Source organism: Eschrichtius robustus, chromosome 11, assembly GCF_028021215.1.
Source record: "Eschrichtius robustus isolate mEscRob2 chromosome 11, mEscRob2.pri, whole genome shotgun sequence".
Classification (NCBI taxonomy): Eukaryota; Metazoa; Chordata; class Mammalia; order Artiodactyla; family Eschrichtiidae; genus Eschrichtius; species Eschrichtius robustus.
Genome location: NC_090834.1, coordinates 88,637,739 through 88,661,361, shown reverse-complemented (window position 1 = coordinate 88,661,361; position 23,623 = coordinate 88,637,739). Strand labels below are relative to the sequence as shown.

The 23,623-nt window shown below is 44.8% G+C and overlaps 1 protein-coding gene across 1 annotated transcript in view; it reads right to left on the bottom strand.

Moving 5' to 3' along the window:
- KIAA1549L (KIAA1549 like) overlaps positions 1 to 23,623 on the bottom strand; it is a 283,714-nt gene that overhangs the window by 24,475 nt on the left and 235,616 nt on the right. Inside the window, exon 17 of the mRNA XM_068556114.1 lies at positions 3,606 to 3,956. Within this exon, the coding sequence (XP_068412215.1) occupies positions 3,606 to 3,956 (351 nt within the window). The remainder of the gene's footprint in view (positions 1 to 3,605; positions 3,957 to 23,623) is intronic.

The window sequence follows — 23,623 nt, the reverse complement described above, 5'->3', positions numbered from 1 at the left end:
AAGTCCAATTTCCTCCCAGATTCAAGGGGTAAAATATGATCAAGGGTCTCCTGAACTGCAGTGCAGAAATCCCCAGCTGCCAGCAGTAACCTTCTCCACGATGTAAATGCCATCAGCCTGGCCGAGTGCATTTAGAACCACCAGCTTCCCACTATCCTACAGCAGAGCTCAGAGTGCTTCCTTTTTGGAAGCTGAAAAGTAATCACAGTTATCATTCTAAGTTGCCACCCTGTCCGTTGATTTCCACATTATCATAGCACAGAGGGCTTGGCAAGAACTTGGGTTAAGAATCATCACTGCTACTGTGTATTGCTAGCCATTTCTCTTTTCATTAAAATAAGGACCTCATTTTTTGTTGGCAAAAGGAAACCTTAATAATGAAAGAACTGCCTTTGATGTTGTTCAGTTTGACGGCCCATCTCTCTGCTGTGTTATTTCTCAGTCCATTTCCCTTTTTTGGTGGCTTCATTTTTTTAAGTATATGATGCTAATGTTTCTGCCCTTCCTGGCACAACTGCCAACCCTGAATTATAACAAACAGAACCATCCAAGTTTTCATATTCCCACAATGACATTTTTAGATGGTTTTGTTAAATTGAGGCATATGGTTGTGGGTTGTGGCATCTTCTTGCCTGTCACTGGAAGACTCAACCCGGTTATTTAAGTTTTTCTCTCTGAAACCCAGATCTCTTCACAGATTCCCAGAATCTGGCCTCCAGCTAGAGGGGCCCAGTCATTCCTGAGAATCATCTTTAAGCAGAAGTGAAGCTTCCCTGAGCACAGAGCATGCTCTTAAAAGAATGTAACAGAGTAGAAGGAAAAGAAGATGTAATCTCAGAACTGTCAGGGAAAGGGAGATAACTAGTGGAACCCAGGGAAAAGAAGAGAATATTTTTATAACAATAACTACCATTTTTCCAGTACTTTGATGTGCTAGGCTCCATAGGAAGCACTCTGATTAATATCCACTAACATGTGTTAGGTGCTTACTAAATGCCAGGACCGAGCTGAGCATTTTACACGAATTACCATCCCTTCCTCACTGCAGCCCTCTTCTCGCCACCGTTCTATGGCTGAGGGATCTGAGACTCAGAGTTACGATCACTGGCTAAGGACATTCAGCTGGCGAGTGCCATTCCACTCTGGGCTGAGGGAAAATTCGGGGACATGGTCAATGTCTGGAATCAGGAAGAATGAGCCAATGACACTGAAGTCAGTGTGGATCAGTATAGAATGGATACAGGTAACTCTCCCCAGGGGACAGCCACTTTAAGAGGTAGGTATAAATGTGGTAAGATTAGAGTGCTTTCTAAATCTCAGTGAGAAAATCCCTTCTTTCCCCATAAAAAAGAGTACCAATTTAATGGGCAATTAGTTAAGAAAACTGTAATTGTGGAAACTATAATACGACTGTCATGGGAAAGTATTTTAAAGTAAGAGATTGGCCAGGCTCAGTGAGCATTTTTCTAACTCTTTCTGAAAAAAGGATATTTGGAATCTCATCTGATGGGAGCATGGCCAGTGGTGGCCCCAGAGTTGCTGACACTTTTCTGGAAGGCAGTGCTTCTTGAACAGATTCAGAGAAGTTCCGTGATGGCAGAGGCAAACTCCTATTCCTGAGATCTGGGCATTGCCCCAAAGTCTTCTATTTTAACTTAAACATTATATTAAGAATTTTGCATTTTATTCTACCCATATCTCAGAAAATGGGATGCGAAAAAAGATGTCCCACATTCACTCTATTTCCTTTATTGACTATGCTCTCTGGGTTTGCATATTACAGACTGAGGAAGTTGACTCCAATACTGACCAGTTCTCCTTCTGATAATGTTGTACTTCCCCTGAATTGGCTTTTACTTAACGAAAGACCATTAACAGGAAAGACCAGGAAACAAGTATTCTGGCCCACCTGATCATTCAGCATCTCACTGCAGGTTTGTAAGTTAATATTCTTAATAATAAAGTAGTTTTTGTGAGTTTAATCAGCATGATCTGATCACCCTGGAGTGAACAGACAAAACAGAAATTCTGCACCTGCCGACTTAAGGACAAACCCTTGCAGTGATGATGACCGCATTCAAGCACAAGTGTCCCTGCCCCAAAGGCTCAGTTTGAAATAAACTTTGGTCTCTCCTGACAGAGTTTTATCAACAGGGAAAGGCTGGGCCAGAGACTGACATTCAAAGAGAGGGCTCCGACAGAAAGAGAGACTGAGGGGATTAGGAGAAGTGTGAAGGGGAGACATCTCAGGGACCTGGTCAGGAGGAATCTGGAGCAAAGAATAAGGAAATTCACAATAGTGTGTAGATTAGGTAGTTACATAGCGTAACAGCAGTTTATTAAGTGCCACTGTAGTGTGTGCTTTGGGGGGGTGGTGGTTGGAGTTATCAAAAGGCTCCACAAGCCCATAGGTATCCCGAATAGTCTACTGAAAATGAAAGAAATAATACGATGGAAAGACAATGTAACAGCACAAGGCAGGTTGAGAACATGGGCTCTGTCACCAGATGGCCTGGCTTTGGGTCCTGGCTCTGCCCCTTCCTGGCTGTGTGACTTGAACAAGCTGTGTAACCTCAGTTTCCTCATCTGTAAAATAGGGATAAAACTAGTAAACTAGTACCTGTCTCAGAGGCTTGTAGTAAGGACCAAATAAATGAGTTAACATACACATGACACTTAGATCAGTACCTAGTAACAGTGAAGCACTCTATAAATGTTAGCTTTTATTGGGTAATTACATATCACAACGACAATTTATAAAGCTCTATTAATGAGTAACCCTTGGGGATAGGGCATGAAGTATTACAAGGGTGGAATCTATACATATACAAAGCATTGTCTATTATGGTCTGTGGCTTATAAAACTATGTCTGTCTTTTTAAAAAGATATCTGTAGATGCTATGGTGATGAACTAATTACACACAAACTAATTAAAATGGTTGTTTAAATCATGGAAGCTTTTAGTCATTGGATGCTTTCTCAGATACTGAAGTACAGTTACTACTTAATGAGATAATCATGGCTGAAACTTCTATGGCATTTACTGGGTGCCTGGCATTTTTCTAGTACCTCATGTATATCAACTTGGTTAATCTTTACAACCACCCTAGGATATCAGTTATTTTTCTTACCTGTTTACTTTACCTGTAGAAAATTTAAGTCCCCAAGTTACAAAGTCAGCTGGGATTCAAAGTCAAGGCACCCTCCTCTAGAGCCTCTGCTGGGAGCCACCAGGCTACACGGGCCCCTAACATGGGGCTCTGCAACACGTTCTGACATTTAAACCAGGGCCTTTAAACGTGGGGTTGTAGAAAACAACCAGTGCATGAAGAGCGAGGTCAGCCCTTCACAGGAGGGATAAAAAAGGGACGTCATTCTAAAACATATTACGGTCGGACATAAGGGCTTCCTGTGTGTCTGTGTCCACAGGATTAAAAGGCTTAGGCTTGGATCCTGGGTGGAGGGCGTGTGAAAGCCCAGCAAAGTTCGTTTCCAAATCCCAAGGTGGCTCATCAGGAAAGTCCCCGCTCTGAAACCCCTGTCGGAACACCGTGGCCGGGGCTGACCTGATGAGGGCAGGCACGCGGAGGGATGTCTGACTTACCGGCCGGGGCAGACTGTACTGGTACATTTCTGGGCGGTAGGTCGGCACCCACTGCACTCCAGCCCGGGGCCGCGTCATGGTCCCAGGAGCGCTGGTCACCACCTCGGAGTAGGGCAGGTGCTGGGCGGAGCCATAGGCCTCTGGGTGCCGGCTCTGGCCTGCGTGTCCTGCGGATGCCAGGCTGAAGGCCTCCTCCAGCAGCATGTGCATCTGTTGCCGGACCTCGTCGATGGAGGGCTGCGAGCTCAGCGTGGAGGTCTCCGAGTGGCCTTTCACCTGCCTCGACCGGGCATAGCCCCGGGGCTCATTCACTCTGTCGATGTTGGTTTCCTCTATGATTTCAGGCTCAGTCTGTTGGACCAAACAAATGCCCATCGATTTGTTAATGAACTTTCCTTCCCATTAATGATGTCTGTAATTTACTCTAAAACGTTCTGTTTAGGCGCGTGTTATTAGGCATTTGTGCTAATTTATATTAGACCCTAGGCGTCCTCTCCAGGCATTCACACTACAGGGGTAGTCAGCTAGCATTATATCAGTGAGGCCACACTATCTATGTGAAAACACACAACTATCTCTGTGAACTTCAGTTTTCTGGACCTTAAGGAATGCATCAGGCTTTGCTAATTAGCATAATGAGGATGAGAAATGGCTTTTCATTGATGACATTAGTGGTATCCTCTAAAACCTTTCAGAGACATTCTCCACCCTTAGGCCTTTTAGGTAAAAGAATCTAGAGCATCTTGTAGTCTACACCCCAGGGGCTGGTGTTCTAGACCATAGACTAACCCCCTAAATGGTCCTGTGCCCCAGCCATTGAGGGAATTGCTGGTTGCCTGATGCCAGTTATCAGAGAGAATAACAAAACCAGACCTCAAAGCGTAGTGCCCCTGAGTCAGGAGCTCTGGGGTCAGGGCCCAGCAATCGGTGCCTTAACAAGCCCTCCAGGAGATTCTGATGCCTGCTCAAGTTTGAGACCCACTGCTCTAGAATGTTCTTCTGCCTTCTTCCAGTGAACCTTCCATTCGGGGAGCAGTTGCAGTACTCAGATGGGCAGAGAGCTAGGACTTGATCAGCTTCCAGAGCAGGTTGCCTGGACTGTCTTATGTTTGCCTGCTAATGAATGCTTATTTAATAAGTCTGCATGTGTGGCAGATTTTGGTCTGAGACTTGCTTTTGTGATAACATGATAGTGAGGTTGCAGAGACTAGTTAACCCACGTCCACTTCAAGTATGTCCATGGCTACCACTATCTGCTAAAAGAACCTGAGGGTTCTGCGTGAGTAAACTGGCATAGATCAGTTTGCCACCCTGCTCTCCATCCATGACACAAGAAACAGCTGTCACTTTAGGAAAGTTAGACAATACAGATAAGCAAGAGGGAAAAAAATCAAAAAAGTCCATTTACATTTGGCGTAGTTATTCCATTCCTAAACCTATCTGATTTTGTGTGTACACTCCTCTTCCGTGCACACATGCCCCTTTAAAAAGATTTATGTATTTATATCCTGGTTCTGGGTGCTTATAATTATTTTACATAGAGTGAATATTCTCCTACCTGGGTTTCACAGCTTAACTGCTGTGTGACTTTGAGCAATGTCTTAGCTTAGGTTGCCCCAAAAAGCAGAACCTGAGACGTACATTTATATACAGATAATTCATTTTGGAAAAGAATTCCTGGGGACTGGGGGCCTAGAATGAGTAAACTGGGGAAGGAAGAAAAGCCAGTCAAGGGTGCGGTACTGAGTTAATGATTGCTGTGGGCCACAGAGGCTTAATCCCTCCGGGGACCCGCTGAGGAATGAGTCAATGACCCTCCAGAGACTGTCCTTGCACTCTGAGATCAGTGCAGGAGCCAGGTGGGCAGAATGGGGTCCCACAGGTGTCCCACAGAAGAGTGCAGAGAAGCCTCAGGGCAAAGCCAAGAGATGAGGAACTGTTAGGGTAACACAGTCAAGCTGCTACCGTGCAGGGCGGATGCTGCGGCAACGACCAGATCTAAAAGGCGATCCGAGAAGGTAAAAGGGCAGAAAAGATGTTCCAACCAGGACAGTTACTTAACTTTTTGACGTTTCAGTTTCCTCATCTGTAAAATGAGGATAATAATAAGACCTGCCTCACAGGGTTTTGTAAGGACTGAACAAGATGATAGAGGTAAAGAGTTTAGAACAGCAGCACATGGTAAAAACACAGTAATAGTAGCTTTTGTCGTTATCATAATTGTCATTATTATTACTTTTATTCATTCAACCACACGTTATTTCTCACGGATCAAGCACTCGGACATATAGGAATGAGCACAGCAAGAAAATGTCAACAGGGAACCCATTCATTAAAGGGACCCCTTCCCTCCTTAAAATCTAGATGTGGAAGGTCAGAACTACATTATTTTTCATGTTTTAAACATTTATGTACTTTTCTTTGGTATTAATACATGTGCATTAGAGAAGAAAGAAAAAATACAGAAAGCATGAAAAAAGAAATTAGACATTTCCTGTAATCTTATCACACAGAATTAGGGCTTGGCTATAGTTCGAGATCAAAAGACAAGATTCTCTGTGGACCTGCAAGTCTAGATTTATCAACGTACATCAACAGTAATTCAGAATACTATTTTTATATTAACGCATACAAGAATAGATTATGGAGTAGAGTGCAAAATTACCTTCATAATAATACACAAGAGCTCAAAGACATTTCATGCCTGGGTGTATGCCCCCAGACCCTGGGCTGGGGACGCCCCGGGGCCCTTATGCATCGGGGTTCTTTAGGGAAAGGCTTGAAATTGCTCCCCAGGAAACGTGCTCCCAGTGATACCTTCTAGGGTAGTGAATGCAACTTCTGCAAAAAACTTTCTTACAACGCTTAGAACATTCTGAATGGAATTTCAGAGCCGGAAGGGACTTTAGGAGACCATTTAATTCAAGCCCCATTTTACGGATGAGAAACTCAAGGCCAGAGCGGTTAAGTGACTTACCCAAGGTCCACCAGAGGTGGCAATGGCAGAGCCTTGCTCTCCCAGCTCCTGTCCCTTGCACATCTTGCCGCACCCCGTTACCTCTCACAGTTCCCTGTCAATGCTGGTTGCTACCCACACATGGCCCTCCCTCCTCACATCCCCAGTCTCCCGGATAAATAATGGATGCCTAGTGCTAAACTACTCCCAGGTGGAAGATTAATGGTGCTGAGAAGGGCTATGATTTTTCCCACACCTGAGCTGGGCTATGCATTTCCAGTCATACTGGTGGATCGATCATTATGTGAATTTATAGTTGTGACTTCAGCAGGGCAAAAATATATTTCTTAGCAACAACTTCCTACTCACCCATTCTCCCAGGAGCCCTGGGGTGGGGCTGTACTGAGTTCGGGGAGGGGTTCTCTGAGTAAGGCTCAGGGAAGATACTATCTTGGCTGGGGAGGTGGAGACATTCTCCAGAATCCCATTGCATCTACCCCGTAACACCCCAACGGAAATCAACCTGCACTTCCCCCCGCCCCGAGTTTTCATTTTGCGTGGGCAGGGGGCTCCCTTTAACTGGAGGGCCAGAGTCATAACCCAAGTATGACCTCAACAGGTTGGTGCTAAAGAACTCCTCTTTTCCCGCTCTCCTCACTTGCTTTTCTGGCCTCCTGATATCTATAGATGGAAACAAGATGAGCTCTCATTATATCCTGGGATTTCCCCTCTTCACACTTGATTTGCTTATTTAATCTTGAGCAAGTCTGGACGCTCTCTGAGCCCATTTCACTTGTCTCTCATGAACTTAGCACAAGACACTTGGCATTCAAGAAAGCTTTGTGAAATCGAACCAAAATAAAAAATTCTGTCAATTGCCCATGGAGTAGAAAGAATTTGAGGTTAAGATAAAGAGCCCTCATTCCCTAACAGATTTCCCCCAACACTGCAGAGCCACAGGCGAGTCACGTGAATTCCCTAGGCCTCAGGCTCCTCACCTGAAAAATGGGAGTGTTAACCATGGTCTGGGGAAGTCCCTTCTGGTTCTCACATTTACTGTGATTTAGGTTGATTTCTTGGATGCTATCTGCTCTAAGAGAGCCCAGATTCCTCCTACAATCATCGTGCCTGGGGGGAATCTGATGTCCACTCATAAGGGGAATCCCTCCCGCCCTCTGTATCACCTCCTTCCCTACCTCAAAATATCAATATACGAGTAGTGATAAGTTTGTTCTTTTACTTAACAGATAATCATTGATTTCAACCCTGTGCTTGGCCCTGGGTTGCGATCTGCAGATACAACAATAAATAAGATAGTGTCCCAGCCCTCAAAGAGCTCCCAGTCTATAGAAGGAGACAAATAACAACAACAACAATAATAACAGCAGCTAACATTTACTAATAGCTTATGTGCTAGACACTGTTATAAGTGCCTTATATAGATCCATTTTTTCCTTACAGTAATCTATGAGGCAACAACTATGCCTATCCTTATTTTACAGATGAAGACACTGAGGCATTGAAAGATCAAATATGTTGCCCATAATTGATGGAGCTGCATTTTGAACCCAGAGAGCCTGATTCCCAGCACCCAAGCTCTTACTCACCACATACATAAACAGGTCCACTACCGTACCACAGATATTGGCTCTGGCAGAGGGACGAACAGATATCTGTGACCAGGAGGACAGACTATAAAATAATTGAGAAAATCTACCTTATTGATTACTATCAGGATGTAAAGCATCAATAGGCAAATATCAAGCACTTAGAAGAGGGTCTGGCAGACACTCCCATATTATCTCCTCCTCCCCACAGGCTGGGGGTTCCTTTAAGGCTGGGTCAGTGTCTTTTTGTTATATCCACAGCCTCCAATTCAGAGCTTAGCCCAAAGCTGAAACCAGTAATTGCCTGTTAAGCAAAAGAACTGAACAGAGCAGGTGCTCAAAGTTACTTGAGGACCTGTGATATGCTAGCCCTGTGCTGGGTTTTCCACTTGTGGTCCCTCACCAATCCCTGAGGGCCGTATGGTTGTACCCATTTTCCAGATAAGGCGTATGTGTCAACTGGCCTAACCTGCTCCAAGTCCTTCTTCCTAACTTGTACAATTTTGAAAATACCTTTTGCTTTTATTTGACAAAAAGAGGGAGACAGGCACAAAGACACATCTCCCAGTGTTGACTGATGGCTGACTTGGGTACAAATTCAGTAGCGTATCTGGGACAGAGAATATATTTTTAAACCTCCTTAACTTGGAGCTTATCATACTAGCCTCTCCAACCTCACACTCCAGAGAAGCACTGGGGAACTTCTTTTTTAAAATGATTTTCATAAATTGATCAAGATATACTTCAATAAAAATTCTAAAAAATTAATCAGGGAATGTCTGTTCATGGTAGAAAATTAGAAAACACAGATAAGCGAAAGGAAGAAAATTAAAATCCATTCTAATCCTACCACCAGAAATAACTAATGTTAACATTTTGACCTTTGTGCATGCCCTTCCAGATGTTTCCTATGCATATGAAATAAGATGAAGATTATGAATGGTGGCACATCAGCGACACTCTCCTCTCTACTCCCCCACCTCACCCATCACCCCACCCCAGGCAGCTACAAAGAATGCTGACTTGGCCCACGTCAGTTTCTCCCTCCTCCTCTTCCAAGGAGAGTTCACCACTTGCCACAACATTCTCTGGCTTTCGTGATGGAGAATAGGAAGTGGGGGAGGGCAATGAGGCAGAAGGGGAGTGGGCGGCAGGATTTTTTTAGTGGGATTTTGGAGAGAGATGCAAAAGCAGCAATAAAGCATGTGAATGGGAAAGGAATTAAGGAAGTTGAAAAAGTATTACTGGGCATGACGATAGTTTTCTTGTATCAATATATGAAAATATGAGTAAAGAAGTAGAAGTATTTAAAATCTACTTTTGTTGACATAATTCTTTTGAGTTTAGATACTTTCTCAGAGCCATCTGGGTCATGATTTTATAAACAGAATAATTACACACATATATATTTTATAAATATACATAAATTGAATGTCCCATTATATAAAAATCCTCCTATATATATGAATATATATGGATTTACATATATATATAATGGAATTATATATAATATTTGGAAATCTTTTATACAATATTACAAATAAATATCTGTCAATAAAAATATGTATTTACAGGAAATAACCTTAAAAGAGTTCATAGCATTCTGCTATATCGAGTTTTCAACCTACTTTTAAAAAATTTAATTATTTATTTATTTATTTTAATTTATTTACTTATTTTTGGCTACATTGGGTCTTCGCTGCTGCGTGTGGGCTTTCTCTAGCTGCAGCGAGCGGGGGCTACTCATCATTGTGGTGCGCAGGCTTCTCATTGTGGTGGCTTCTCTTGTTGCAGAGCATGGGCTCTAGGCGTGCAGTTTTCAGCAGTTGTGGCACATGGGCTCAGTAGTTGTGGCGCATGGGCTTAGTTGCTCTGCGGCATGGGGGATCTTCCCGGACCAGGGCTCGAACCCTTGTCCCCTGCATTGGCAGGTGGATTCTTAACCACTGCGCCACCAGGGAAGTCCCTACAACCTATTTTTAACTATCCACTATTTTAGGTGGTTTCCCAATATTTTACCATAGAAACAAAGCTGAAATATGTATATTGTGATTAAAATTTCACATATAACCATAAATTTAGCCTTAGGTTAAATTCCTAGAAGTAGAATTACTGGGTTAGAGGAAACGCCCATATTTAAGATTTTGGATACTTATGGTATAAGTGAGCTAGGCTGAGACCTGGGAATCTTTGCTGCAGTGCTTGCACCTGGACAAACATCTCCAGCAACAGAATACAAAGAAACTATAAGGGACTAAAAATAACTACACTACATGTGCACTTGGGGCAAATGATGAACAATAAGATACAAAAAGGACACAAACCATTTCTGAGGTGCCAGGAGCAAAAGCAGGGTACTGCGGATGATCCCTGCACACAGCACCACCAACGGGGTGGGCAAGCCACCTAAGCTACACATCCTGCCCGACCCATTGGATCCGCCCTCACCCTCATCCCATTTAAGGAACCAGCTCACCCCTCCCCCCCACCTCAGGGAGTGAGCAAGGGCACGTGTTTCTTGTTTTCACGCCCTCCTGCTGTAGCACGAGTCCCAGGAAAGCCTTGCCTGAATTCCTAGTCTGGTCTCTTATCAATTTCTATTGATTAAAGAGACCAAAGACCTGAGCTGGTAATCTAAGCATCCTCAGCAGCAAAGGCCGCAGGAATTTAGAAGAATTTAAGGTCATTTCTTCTCCATACCTGAACACACGGGCCTCTGGGCTTGAGCTTTATGGTGCCCACCGGACAGAGTAAACATCTGCGATCCTTTCAACGTTCTTTAAAAGAGCACACCTGTCTCGCACACCTAGGAAGGCCCACACAGTGGCTAAGTATTCATGTGCCTTCAGCTTCTCTTTGACACACCATGGGAACAAACTTGAAGGAAATGATAGCCCTGCTAGGAACCCTAATTATCTTCTTTCTGGAAAATATTCCATCATATTGCCTGGTCCTAGAACACATTCTGTAGCCCTAAGACTTCATCAAAATTAAAAACCAGCTTTTTTTTTTTTTTTTATCAGACAAGTAATGAAAAGACAAGCCACCAACCAGAAGAAATATTAGGATTTGTATCCAAAATATATAAGGAATTCCTACAAATAAATAACAAAATGACAACATCATTTAAAAATTGGGCAAAAGGCTTGAATAGACACCTCATTAAGTAAGGTACATAAATGTTCAATAAATGTACGAAGAAGTGCTCAACATCATGGGTAATTAGGGAAATTATATCATTTCACATTCACTGGAATGGCTAAAATTAAAAAGATTAATCACAAATGTTGGTGAGACTGAGGAGTAGGATTAGAACTGTCACAATGCTGATGGGAAGGTAAACAGCACAAATAGTTTGTAAACCTGTTTGTAGTTTCTTAAAAAGTCAAACATACACCTACATTGGGACCCAGAAATTCCACTCCTACATCTTTATCCAAGATAAATAAAAACATATTGTCTTAGCCTGCTCCAGCAGCTAGAATAAAATAACACAAACTGGGTGGCTTATAAACAACAGAAATTGATTTCTTACAGTCCTGGAGGTTGGAAGTCCAAGGGTGCCAGCGTGGTTGGGTGAGGGCCCTCTTCCAGGATGCACACTCCTCACTGTATCCTCACATAGAGGAAGGGGCGAGGTTGCTTTGGGGGAATCTCTTTTATAAGGGCGCTAATCCCATTCATGGATTCCACACTCACGACCTGATCGCCTCCCCAAGGCCCCACCTCCTAATACCAACAAATGGGGGTTAGAATTTCAAAGTTTGAATTTTAGGGGGACACACACATTTAGACTACAGTACATATGTTCACAAAACATATATGCGAAAATGTTTACAGCAGTTTTTTTCTAGTAGCTCCAAACTGGAAACAACCCAAATGTCCAACAATAGGATGATGGATAAACAGTGGTATATTCATACAATGGAATAGTACTCAGTAACAAAAAAATAAACTACTGATACATGCAAAAACATAGATAAATTTTGAACAAGAGAAGTCAGACACAAAAGAGTACATACTGAATAATTCCATTCATATGAAGTTCAAGAACAGGTAAAACTATGATAGTAGATATCAGAAAAGTGGTTGCCATTTGAGGTCGTGGTGGTAAAGACTGGCTGAAAAGAGAAATGAGGCAACTTTCCAGAGGTGATGAAAATGTTCTACATTTTGATTGCACTGGTGGTTACAAGGGTGTATACATTTGTCAAAGCCCATCCAATTGTACACTAAAGACCCGTACACGTTATCATATATAAATTTGGCTTAATGAAACAAACAACATGGGTTGGCGTCATAGCTGGTTTGATGGGGATGGTAGGGAAGGCCTCTCTGAAGAGGTGACATTTATGGAGACCTGAAGGAAAATGGGGTGGCCATGTGACGATCATAGGAAAGCTTATGAAAAGTCCTGAGATGGGGAAAAGCTTACAGTATTTGAGGAAGAGAAAAGTAACTGTTATGGGCTGAATTGTGTCCCCACCCCTACCCTGACCCCACAAATTCCTATGTTGAAGTCCTAACTATGACTGTATTTGGTGATAGGGTCTTTACAGAGATAAGTTAAAATGAGGTCGTTAGAGTGGGCCCTAATTCAATATGACTGGCATCCTTATAAGAAGAGGAAATTTGGACACAGACATGTAAAGAGGGAAGGCAATGTGAAGATAGGGAGAAGACGGCCAGCTAGAAGCCAAGGAGAGAGACCTGGAACAGATCCTTCCCTCACGGCCCTCAAAAGGAAGCCACCCTGCCAACACCTTGATCTCAGGCTTCCAGCCTCCAGAACTGTGAGAAAATAAATGTCAGTTGTTTTAAGTCATCAGGTCTGTGGTACTTTGTGATGGCAGTCCGAGCTGACTAATAAATACATGGACCATGTGGCTGAAGCTCCAACTGTCAGGAGATGGGGCTGGAGAGGCAGGCAGGGGCCAGATCATGTAGGGTCTTGAAGGCCATGGTAAGAAGGCTGGACTGTCTTCAAAGGGCAATGGGAAAGTGTTGAAGAAATTTAAGCAGGGTTGAAATGTGATTGGAATTTATGGGAGGTCAGTTAGAAGGCTCTTGCAATAACCCAGGCAAGAAGAGATATGGCAGGGGCTTGGATTAGGGTGGTCATGGACAAAGACGATGAAGCTGAGTTCAAGATGCATTTTGGAAGTGGGCTGATAGGACTTGCAGATAGTGACATGTGGGGATATAGGGAAGGAGTCAGAGCTGAGACCCTTTACCAAGAAAGGGCATCTTGTTACATGGTCTCCTTGATGTTCTCTGAGCCCCTCAAGCACGCATCTTCCTCTGGGCCCTTCAACTTGCTATACCTTCTGCCCAGAATGCTCTTCCCCTGGGGGTCAGCCTGGCTGGCTTCCTCACTTCAGGTCCCTGCTCAAAAGTCACTTCCCCAGAGAGCCCTACTTTGGTCAACCTAGGAAGAGCACCTCCTGATATTCTATATTTTCTACGTTCTTCTATATTCAATATTCCATCGCCTTGCCCTGCTTTGTGTCCCTCCATAGCGTTTCTGACATCGTGCTGTATACCTATGGGCTTACGTGTTTGTTATCTGTTCCCCTTGCTGGAATACAAGTGTCATGAGGGCAGGGACTTTGTGATGTGTCCTGTTGCATCCCAGAATGGCAAAGAGTAGAACTTTAATAAATGCTTATTGAATGAATGAATGGATGGAAATTAATCTTAAAAGAAGCCTGGAGAATTTCTGCTCAAAAGTCTTTAACAGTAAAAGACAATTCCAAATGTCTAAAATGAATTAGGCAGTCTTATCTAGAATGGAATTGAAGAGGAAGGATGAAGGACTCTGGAAGCCTTTTATTCTAGAATTTCTTGAGGTATGTGCCCCAAAGTGGACAGATGTCTTACAAGGTCATACTTTCCGGGACACACAAGTGTGTGCGACAGCACTTTGCCCCACCCAGGCACTTCATTTCTGAAGCACAAAAATTTGAAGTTTCTCTCTAAAATTTGCCCCAAAGCCCTGATTGTCAACTCAGTGCCAATCACAGCTCTATCTGACATGGAGCACAGATTGTGAGCAAATTCTGCATCTTCACAGCAAGAGCGCCAAGATCAAGTGTGGGTTTCAGCAAGATACATCTCTGGGCCATATGGCCATGATGAACTGATCTGGCTCCATGACCATCTTTCTCTCCACCAACAGGGTCCCTTGGGCAACACAAAACTACTGCTTCTCTCCGTTCAGTGTCTGCTCTGGCTATTAGAGCCCCACTGCAAGTGCTGCCTGTCACTGAGTAAGAAGACACATTTACAAAGCCACTGTGGAAACCAAAGTTCAGGGAGTTTTCACTTCCCCTGTGAGGAGAAGATCTATCACGACACAGGGTCAGCTTCCTCCTGAGCCTACATCTCAAAACCTTCTCTGACAATAGAGGGAGATTGGTATCCCTTAGAACAGGTAGGGGGGTTCAAAATAATGGTTAATGGTTTCTCTTCTGCAACAGGTTGTACAAAAAGAATTTGTTAAAAGTCTCAGCAAAATTTCAAGTTTCACTCTGATTGCCTTCCAAAGGATGACCCACAATCACGTCCAAGCTACAGGGACATGAAAACAGCATGCTATTTCTGTCTCAGGTGAGTAGAAAAAACCTTACAGGGTCTCTCATAGATTTCTAAAGAAAGAGGGACGTTCTTTTTCTTTCTCATCTTCCAAAGAGTGACCCAGAATTACACTGAAATTATGGGGATGGACAATCAAGGGTAAAAGGTGTCCAATGTCCTCAGCAAATGGACAAGTCTCAGCTTTACTCACTGCTCCCAAAGCAAAACATCTTCTTCCTGAAGCAGGCGTCTCAGGAACCGGCTCCATCCTCTTCTCTTTCTCCCCCATGACCTGCTGCCCTCCACAGAGCAGTGGAAATTCAATTACTGAGCAAGTCACATTTACCAAGTTAGAACCACTGGCAACCCCGGGTTTGGCAAAGCGTGCTCTTAGAGGTCACCTTTGGAAGTCTGGCCTGTGTCGGGGCAACGGGGGGAAGGTCGCAGGCACCCTTTACAAGGCCCTTCTCCAGTCCCATCATGCTGGAGAAAGGCACTCTTTGAGGAATGCAATCCTCTCTTTAGTGTGTACAATTCTGATCACCATTGTGTGAGTTTTTCCCCCACACATCCAGTTCTTGGACATCAGCTGGGCACCCTACAGTTCAACTCAATTCTGATTCTACCTGGAGAGAGCATCAGATTCCACAGGTTAAGAGCTCAGTTCCACCAGCCTGCCCCCCACCCCAACCCACCCCACCAACCACTTCAGATGCCAGTCGCAAGTCCAGGTTGTCACCTGTGCTTCTGACCAATCAGCTATAGATTGGAGTTTCCAACGACTCCCTCCTCAGGTTTGGCTGTAATGGCTCAGAGAACTCAGAGAAACATTTTATGTACTAGATTTCTGGTTTATTATTAAAAGATATAAATCAAGAACAGCCAGATGGAAGAGAGGCATAGGGCAAGTTATGGGGAAGGGCAAGGAGTTTCCACGCTCTCTGAGGGCGCCACTCTCCCCAAACTCCACGTGTTCACCAACCCGGAAGCTCTCCGAACCCAGTCCTTTTAGGTTTTTAATGGAGGCTTCATTACATAGGCACGATTGACTAATCACTGGAAATTGAACTCAATCTCTAGCCCCTCTTCCTTTCCTGGAGGTCAGGGAGTGGGAGTAGGACTGAAAGTTCCAACCCTTGATCACATGGTGGGCTCCACTGGCAACCAGCCCCCATCCTTAGGTGCTTTCTAGGTCACCTCATTAACATAAAGGACATTTAATGCTCCCATCACTCAGGAAATCCCAAGGGGTTTTGGAGCTCCAGGCCAGCAACATGGACTAAGACCAAATGATCTATTTCTTATTATAAATCACAATATCACAGTGGGTGAGACAATTCACAGCAGTCCTGCGATGTCTAAAGTGCTAGAATGGAAAAGAAACAGAAGAAAGAGTATCCTTCTCTCCCTCATGGACTCTGTTAGCCACAGGTACAACAGCTAACGTCCACTGTGCATCTTCTAGGTGCTTTACCCGCATTAATTCATTTAACCCTCACAACAACCCTATAAGGCAGGTTCAACCTGCATGCCCATTTTCCAGGTGGAGAAACTAAAGCAGGTAGGTGAAGTAACTAGCCCAGCTTCACACTGCCAGTGTCTAGCCAAGCTGGTGAACCCAGCTTAGCTCCAGAGGCCATGAGCATAACCATTACACAGTACTGACTGTGAATGTTGGGAACAATACATGAGCCAGAGTCAACTAATGACTAATACCTTTTAAGAAATCAACCTGAAAGTAAACACACAAGAATGGCTTTCTCTCGTGGGAAGCTGTTTTGCTTTTTGCTCTTGAGACGAGTCATCACCTGCTTCTTCTCATCTTCTTAGCTGAGTTGGCCCTGCAGGCAGCAAGGGGACTCCGAGGCTCAATGTTGAGAGCCGACACGAATCCGTAGCCAAACAGGCTCTCCCTGCCACCAATTCAAATCTGCTCTTCCTCCTCCCACCTCTTGAAAAAGCCAGACAGACTCACAAAATCCCTCTTGGTCACTCCGCCTCCAAAACACAACCTAGCCAGGACTCCCCAAGCCCACAGGGAGAAATGGTCATGGGCTTATCGCCATGCTGATCTTTCCCTTTATGGACGGTCAACCAAAGATGTGTTTGTCCCACAACTGAGACTGGAGGGACAAGTGACATGGAGGACTGTGCTGGTTTTGCCCCTTAAAAGGCCCAAAGATTGATGTTCCTCAAGTCGCAGGTACTGTGATGGCCTCAGCATCCATCCACTCCTCTCCCTGGGTCTCAGACAGGGGCTCTGGCGGGGGGCCCAGCAGGGACTAAGCCTGTCCCAGCTCTGCTGCTGAGGTCTGACTGGGTTAAATCAATCAGTATAAGCCCCCTCCTCCCCACGCCCCATTGATACAGGGGTGGGGTGGGCACTTGACCTACGGTGGCTCAGTTAGAGTAAAACCCATAAGCTTCGTTTCATGGCTGGGAAAAGAGATATTCTCTCTTGCGTTGGCCAACACAGTATGTAGACACGAGGCCTGAGGCTGCTGCAGCCATTTCCTACAGGAGGGAATCAACCTGTAGATGAACCCAAAGCATGAGGGAGACAGCACTGCATAATGCAGAGAAAAGGAACGGGAGCGTCAATCAGACCAGGTCCGGATTTACTGTACCCAATACATGCCCTTAATGAGTAGAGACAGTCTGAGTTGGGTTCAGTTTTCTGTTATTTTAGCCAAAGCATCCTAACTGATAACCACCATTTAGACTGAACTTCAAACAGTAATGTGCATTTGTCTACGGTGTTGATAAGCCAGTCAAATCAACTGTTTATCTGGCTCAGAGCTAAATCTGCCCCATATTTTCAAGTCTCAGCTCCGGAGTCACTTCTGGTTGACACTTGTTTGTTCATTTGCTCAAAAAATAGAGACATGGCATCTAATATGCACTGGTTCTTATTCTGAGTGCTGAGGCTCCCAGGATGAATAAGACATGATTCCCGTCCTTGAGGAGGGCAGCGGGGAAAATAATATATATAAACCCACAGAGGGAGAATGGGGAGTAAGGGCTTTGATCGGGGTGAGTCCCAGGTGCTACTGGAACACGAAGGACGGCATTTAAGTCAAACCACAGACGTGGGGTCGAGGAAAAGATTCTCGGGGAGATGATGTTTAACCGAGTTCTGAAAGCATTGCCTGAAGAGGCAGTTCTCAACTGGGAACAGGTTTGCCCCCAGGGTACACTCAGCAATGTCTGGAGGCATTTTTTGGCTCTCACAACTGGGAGGTGCTACTGGCAGCTGGTGGGTAGAGGCCAGGGGTGCTGCTAACCGTCGTACAATGCACAGGACAGCCCTCCGTACAAAGAATTATCCAGCCCCAAATATCAATAGTGCTGAAGTTGAGAAACCTTGGCCTGCACTAAGCCGGAGGGAAGGGATGTCCTGAACAGAGGGATGAGCACATGCAAAGACGCAGAGATGTGAAATCACAGGGCAAGTCTGGGAAGGGCATGTAGGGCCGGAGCCAAGGGGTGGATTCGGAGAAGCAGCATCAGCCAGAAGGGCATGCCCAGGCCAGCCAGAGCAGATGAGTCCTGAGCCGGAAGCTTAAGAGTTTGAGTCTTATGCCCAAGCCCTGAGGAGCTACTGAAGGATTTTAAACAAGGGTATGTGTTTTAGAAGGCTTCCTCTGGCAGCCGTGGGACAGACAGGAAGAGACCTTCAGGAAGACTTCCTGTTCCCGTCCAAGTTCACTGGCACAACCGGCTGCATGTGTCTCTACCTGTCTCCTCCGCTAGTCTGCAAAAGCACCTCGGGGCAAGCACTAGTTAATCGACCTTTCTCTTCTCCATAGAGCCTCACACAGGAAGTCACATGTGGGGCTTAGATGCCAATGGCAGCAGAGAAGGGAAAAATCATGTAGTTAAACCACTGAAAAGTCCTTAAATCGTCCACATGGTACAGCATGCATGGCCTGTGTGTACCATCTTACAGAACAATATGTAAAAAGAAACAGATCACCTGGAACGCATGGTATGAACAGAATATAGACAAAAGCTATTTTTTTTTGCAATATTTAAATTTCTTTCCTTTGTCTTACAGGGTCTATATTACTGAATTTGCGTATGTTAAATGCAGTATGATGCAGTGGTTCCACTGCACGTGAGAAATGTTTGCTAGAGGAAATGAAGGGGTAGCAACTACCAAGGGGTGTTGTCATTTGTCCCCTGGCCTTCGGCTCCTGCAGGAATTCAAGGGCCACAGTGGGCCAAGGAACACCAGGGTTGGGAGGAAGTAGCGTGGGGTGGATGGTGCTACGCTGCTCAGGACTCTAGGGCTCCTTCCCGAGCTGCTGGGCACGCCGCCAGCCCTCAGGTGCCAACTGGGAATCGCCCTTGCTCTCCCCGGGCATTAGTGGGAACCGGCAGTGGCAACTCCCTCGCTGGGAATTGTCCTTGGCTAAAGAGAGCTGCCTCTCCCAAGGACACCTAGGGACTGGCCAGTGCTAGAGGATAAGAGCCCAGACGCTTCTCGAAAACCCGGGACAGCTCTTCAGGGCCATGTGAGCTACAGAGCTCCCCGTGGGGTCAGCTGAGGCCTTGTAGTTCCTGTACCATAGCCCGACCTTTAACTCTGTCCAATCCTGCTTCCTTCCCTTCCCCTACAGGTGTCCATACCAAGAGCACACTGGCCTGCGGTAAGTGGCTGCCCTAGTCAAGAGACTAAGAGTTCTCAGAGCTCAGAAGAGGCAGGATGAGTAGGCGGGTACCAAGAGCAGGAGCAGGCAGCGTCCAGAGCACAGGGAACCAGAGGGAACAGGCAGGCAGATGGCACTTGCGTGCTCACTAATGAAGGGAAGCTGTATGTCTCCTGCCCAGTGGGAACCTGCCGGCACGGGAGGAAAAGTTCAGCAGGGGAGGCCTGGCACCAAGTGGGGTCACTAGGCGGTCCTGAAACCTGGCCCTCCACCCCCAAATTCTGCAAACGAGAATCTACTTCCTGCTCTCCACCTGCCAAGAGGCCTCCATCTTTGTGGGATTAACAAGCATCTTTGCAGGCAGCCACGAGCCCGCTGAGGTCTGGACTACACCAAAAGGCTCACGTCACCACCAAACACCTCCACCTCTGCCTCAGCCTCAACCAGGGAGCCTGATCTCCCATTATCAGATATTTCCCTGGGATTAAAGGCCCCTGTTAAAACACAATGTACTATAAGTTAACTTGAGATAACATATCAAGCCAGGCTTATTAGCAGCTTAAACTAGCTGGCAGAGGCAGGAGAAAGAAATGAAAGGCTGAGATGGGGAGACATCTGTAAGGCAGTTCTAGGTGGGATGTTTAGGAGGTGATGGTGTTGGGGTCAGGGACAACACAGGGCACCTAGTTCAGAGGGCAACGGCAGGTTGCTTCTGGTAAAGGACAAAACCCCCAAATCCAACCATCTGCTTCCCAATGAAAGCAAAAGTTGGTTGTACCCTTAACTGGGCACATCACGCAGTGCCAGGGCATCCTTGTGCTTTGCCTTGGTCTCTAACTATCATGCCAAAGCCATAAGATGCTGGGGGAGGGAGGGGGGAGGTGAGCAGGAGAGACTCCCATTAATAATAGGATTCACGAGTTTACTGAGAAGGCCCCAGACGTGCTGTATGCTATCTCAGGCAGTCAGGGGCCTTCCAGATCATATGTCATTTCCCTGAAAATGGAAGCCGTCAGAACAACTGTTCCAATCCCTTGGCCTCCTTCCAGTAACCACTGTTCACCTGGAACAAAGGAAACTGGCTTCATTGTCAGCCGAGAGACGCCAGCAAGATAAACAGCCCATCACACACAATACAGTGCGCCCAGCCTGCAGCCTGGGTGGGGACTGAGCTCTGAGCGGTGCTTCCATCTTCCTCTTTGCTATGCTTTCCTCCACTAGTTCCCCCAAATGCTTCCCAAATATTGCTCTGCCTGGTAATTCTCTATCTTGCTTTTACCCCGTGCCACGGTAGGAATGTTGGACCAGGCCTTGGCAACCTCTTTGCTACACGCTTTCCTGTAGCTCAAAAGCCAACAGCTAACATGCACTTGGGGCCCTCCAGGAGGAACTGGCTGTGACTGAGACTTAGGTTCTGTCAATTAAATGCACTAGTGTGTGGTCTGGACCAAGGGAATGAGGCACGGCCCATCTTTCTGCTGGTCAGCAGTTCCAGGGCAGCCCACTTCCCTCACCTCCTTGCTTGGGGCACAAGCAGTGGCCCCTCTGCAGGGCCAGCCCTGTGGTTTTGTTCTCAGTCTTTCCTGGAACACTCCTCCAGCCCTCTGATAATTTTGGGAGCACCTAATTCCTTACAGTATTTTTTTGTCTGTTTAAAATGGCTCGATGTTTTCTGTTTTCTGCAGCTGAACCTTGCCTGATGTAGCGTCCCTTTTTGTAGGTTTACAAACTCTTCAGTTGTAAAATCATCTGGTTTCTGCTAACATGTCAAAACATTTCCCCCAAGGTTGTAATAGTGCTGGTGATGGCTACATCAGAGCCTTCGACATCACCTCTACTGAGATGCATCAATGGATCAATCATCCTTCTTAACATTTTCACTCACTGCCCACATGTTTGTTAAGGTCTGAGCACCGCCAGGGTGTGGAATTCCGGACAAGGTGCTGGAGAGAAACTAAGGAAAATGCTTGTAAAGTTCTCTACTTCTGGGAGGTCAGCGCTCATTTTCAACATTATAATTCAAACAATTGTTTCAGAGACGCTCTCGTGGCCAAGGCACATAGCTGACCCTATTCCTGTCATAGGTTTTTGAAGTCCAAATGCAAATCAAGGTTGAGGAAGTGCGTTTTTATTTCTGGGGAATGATTTGATTATTACTCGCCCTTTGGAAGCAAAGACTGATTCATCATCCACATACAGGGGTTAACAATTTGGCTGATGTAGGAAAAAACAGTTGGGTCTTTATTCTGCCTGAGAAGTCACATTTGGGACATTTTCTTTTCCTTTCCCCACTGCTTCATTATTTTCTATATGACTTTCATTTGGAAAATAACATTTAAAAAATAATTTGAAATAGTTATTTTCGTTTTGAAATATTAGGCTGACATTATCTTTTCTACCCGCTTTCTGCACTTGGAGGAATTAATTTCAAGTAATTTCAAAGTTACTTTAAAGATATGATCTGTCCTTGTTAGGACGGATCAGTTTTGGACATCCTTCTAAAATCATGCCTTCTTCTAAAAGGGGTGCCTCCTCCTGAAAATTACTATCCAAGTGAGCCCCAGTAAACGCCAGGAGTGTGTGGCATCCCTTATCTGTTAGGGTGGCAAAGTGGTTGAGAATTCTTGCTGCAAAACACAGGGATTCCCAAACCCCTTGGAGCTAAGAGTCTCTCTTCCGTAGGCCCTCACTTTTCCTGTTCAGTGGAAAAATTCTGAAACAATCCAGGCTGCCATCAGTCCTGGGACTAAGATTTTCCCATGAAGAGTGTGTTTGCTGGCTTATTTGTTTATTTATTTGTTTGTTTTTACATGCAGGCGTTTCCTTTGGGACTCTAAAGCAGGCAACCTTTGAAAAATTCACACTTAAATCAACCTCCTGGTGCTTTTGTTTCTACCATGTCAAGGAGCTGGTCCAGACAAACCTCTTAGATAGCCTCATCCATCAGAGGGAAGACAGCCGAAGCAAGATGAACTACAATCCTGCAGCCTGTGGAACAAAAACCACATTCACAGAAAGACTGACAAAATGAAAAGGCAGAGGGCTATGTACCAGATGAAGGAGCAAGATAAAACCCCAGAAAAACAACTAAATGAAGTGGAGACAGGCAACCTTCCAGAAAAAGAATTCAGAATAATGATAGTGAAGATGATCCAGGACCTCAGAAAAAGAATGGAGGCAAAGATCGAGAAGATGCAAGAAATGTTTAACAAAGACCTAGAAGAATTAAAGAACAAACACCTAGAAGAATTAAAGAACAAACAAACAGAGATGAACAATACAATAACAAATGAAAACTACACTAGAAGGAATCAATAGCAGAATAACTGAGGCAGAAGAACGGATAAGTGACCTGGAAGGCAGAATGGTGGAATTCACTGCCGCAGAACAGAATAAAGAAAAAAGAATGAAAAGAAATGAAGACAGCCTAAGAGACCTCTGGGACAACATTAAATGCAACAACATTTGCATTATAGGGGTCCCAGAAGAACAGAGAGAGAAAGGAGCTGAGAAAATATTTGAAGAGATTATAGTCGAAAACTTCCCTAACATGGGAAAGGAAATAGCCACCCAAGTCCAGGAAGTGCAGAGAGTCCCAGGCAGGATAAACCCAAGGAGAAACACGCCAAGACACATAGTAATCAAATTGACAAAAATTAAAGACAAAGAAAAATTATTGAAAGCAACAAAGGAAAAACGGCAAATAACATACAAGGGAACTCCCATAAAGTTAACAGCTGATTTCTCAGCAGAAACTCTACAAGCCAGAAGGGAGTGGCATGGTATATTTAAAGTGATGAAAGGGAAGAACCTACAACCAAGATTACTCTAGCCGGCAAGGATCTCATTCAGATTCGATGGAGAAATCAAAAGCTTTACAGACAAGCAAAAGCTAAGAGAATTCAACACCACCAAACCAGCTCTACAACAAATGCTAAAGGAACTTCTCTAAGTGGGAAACACAAGAGAAGAAAAGGACCTATAAAAACAAACCCAAAACAATTAAGAAAATGGTAATAGGAACATACATATCGATAATTACCTTAAATGTGAATGGATTAAATGTTCCAACCAAAAGACACAGGCTCACTGAATGGATACAAAATCAAGACCCATATATATGCTGTCTACAATAGACCCACTTCAGACCTAGGGACACATACAGACTGAAAGTGAGGGGATGGAAAAAGATATTCCATGCAAATGGAAATCACAAGAAAGCTGGAG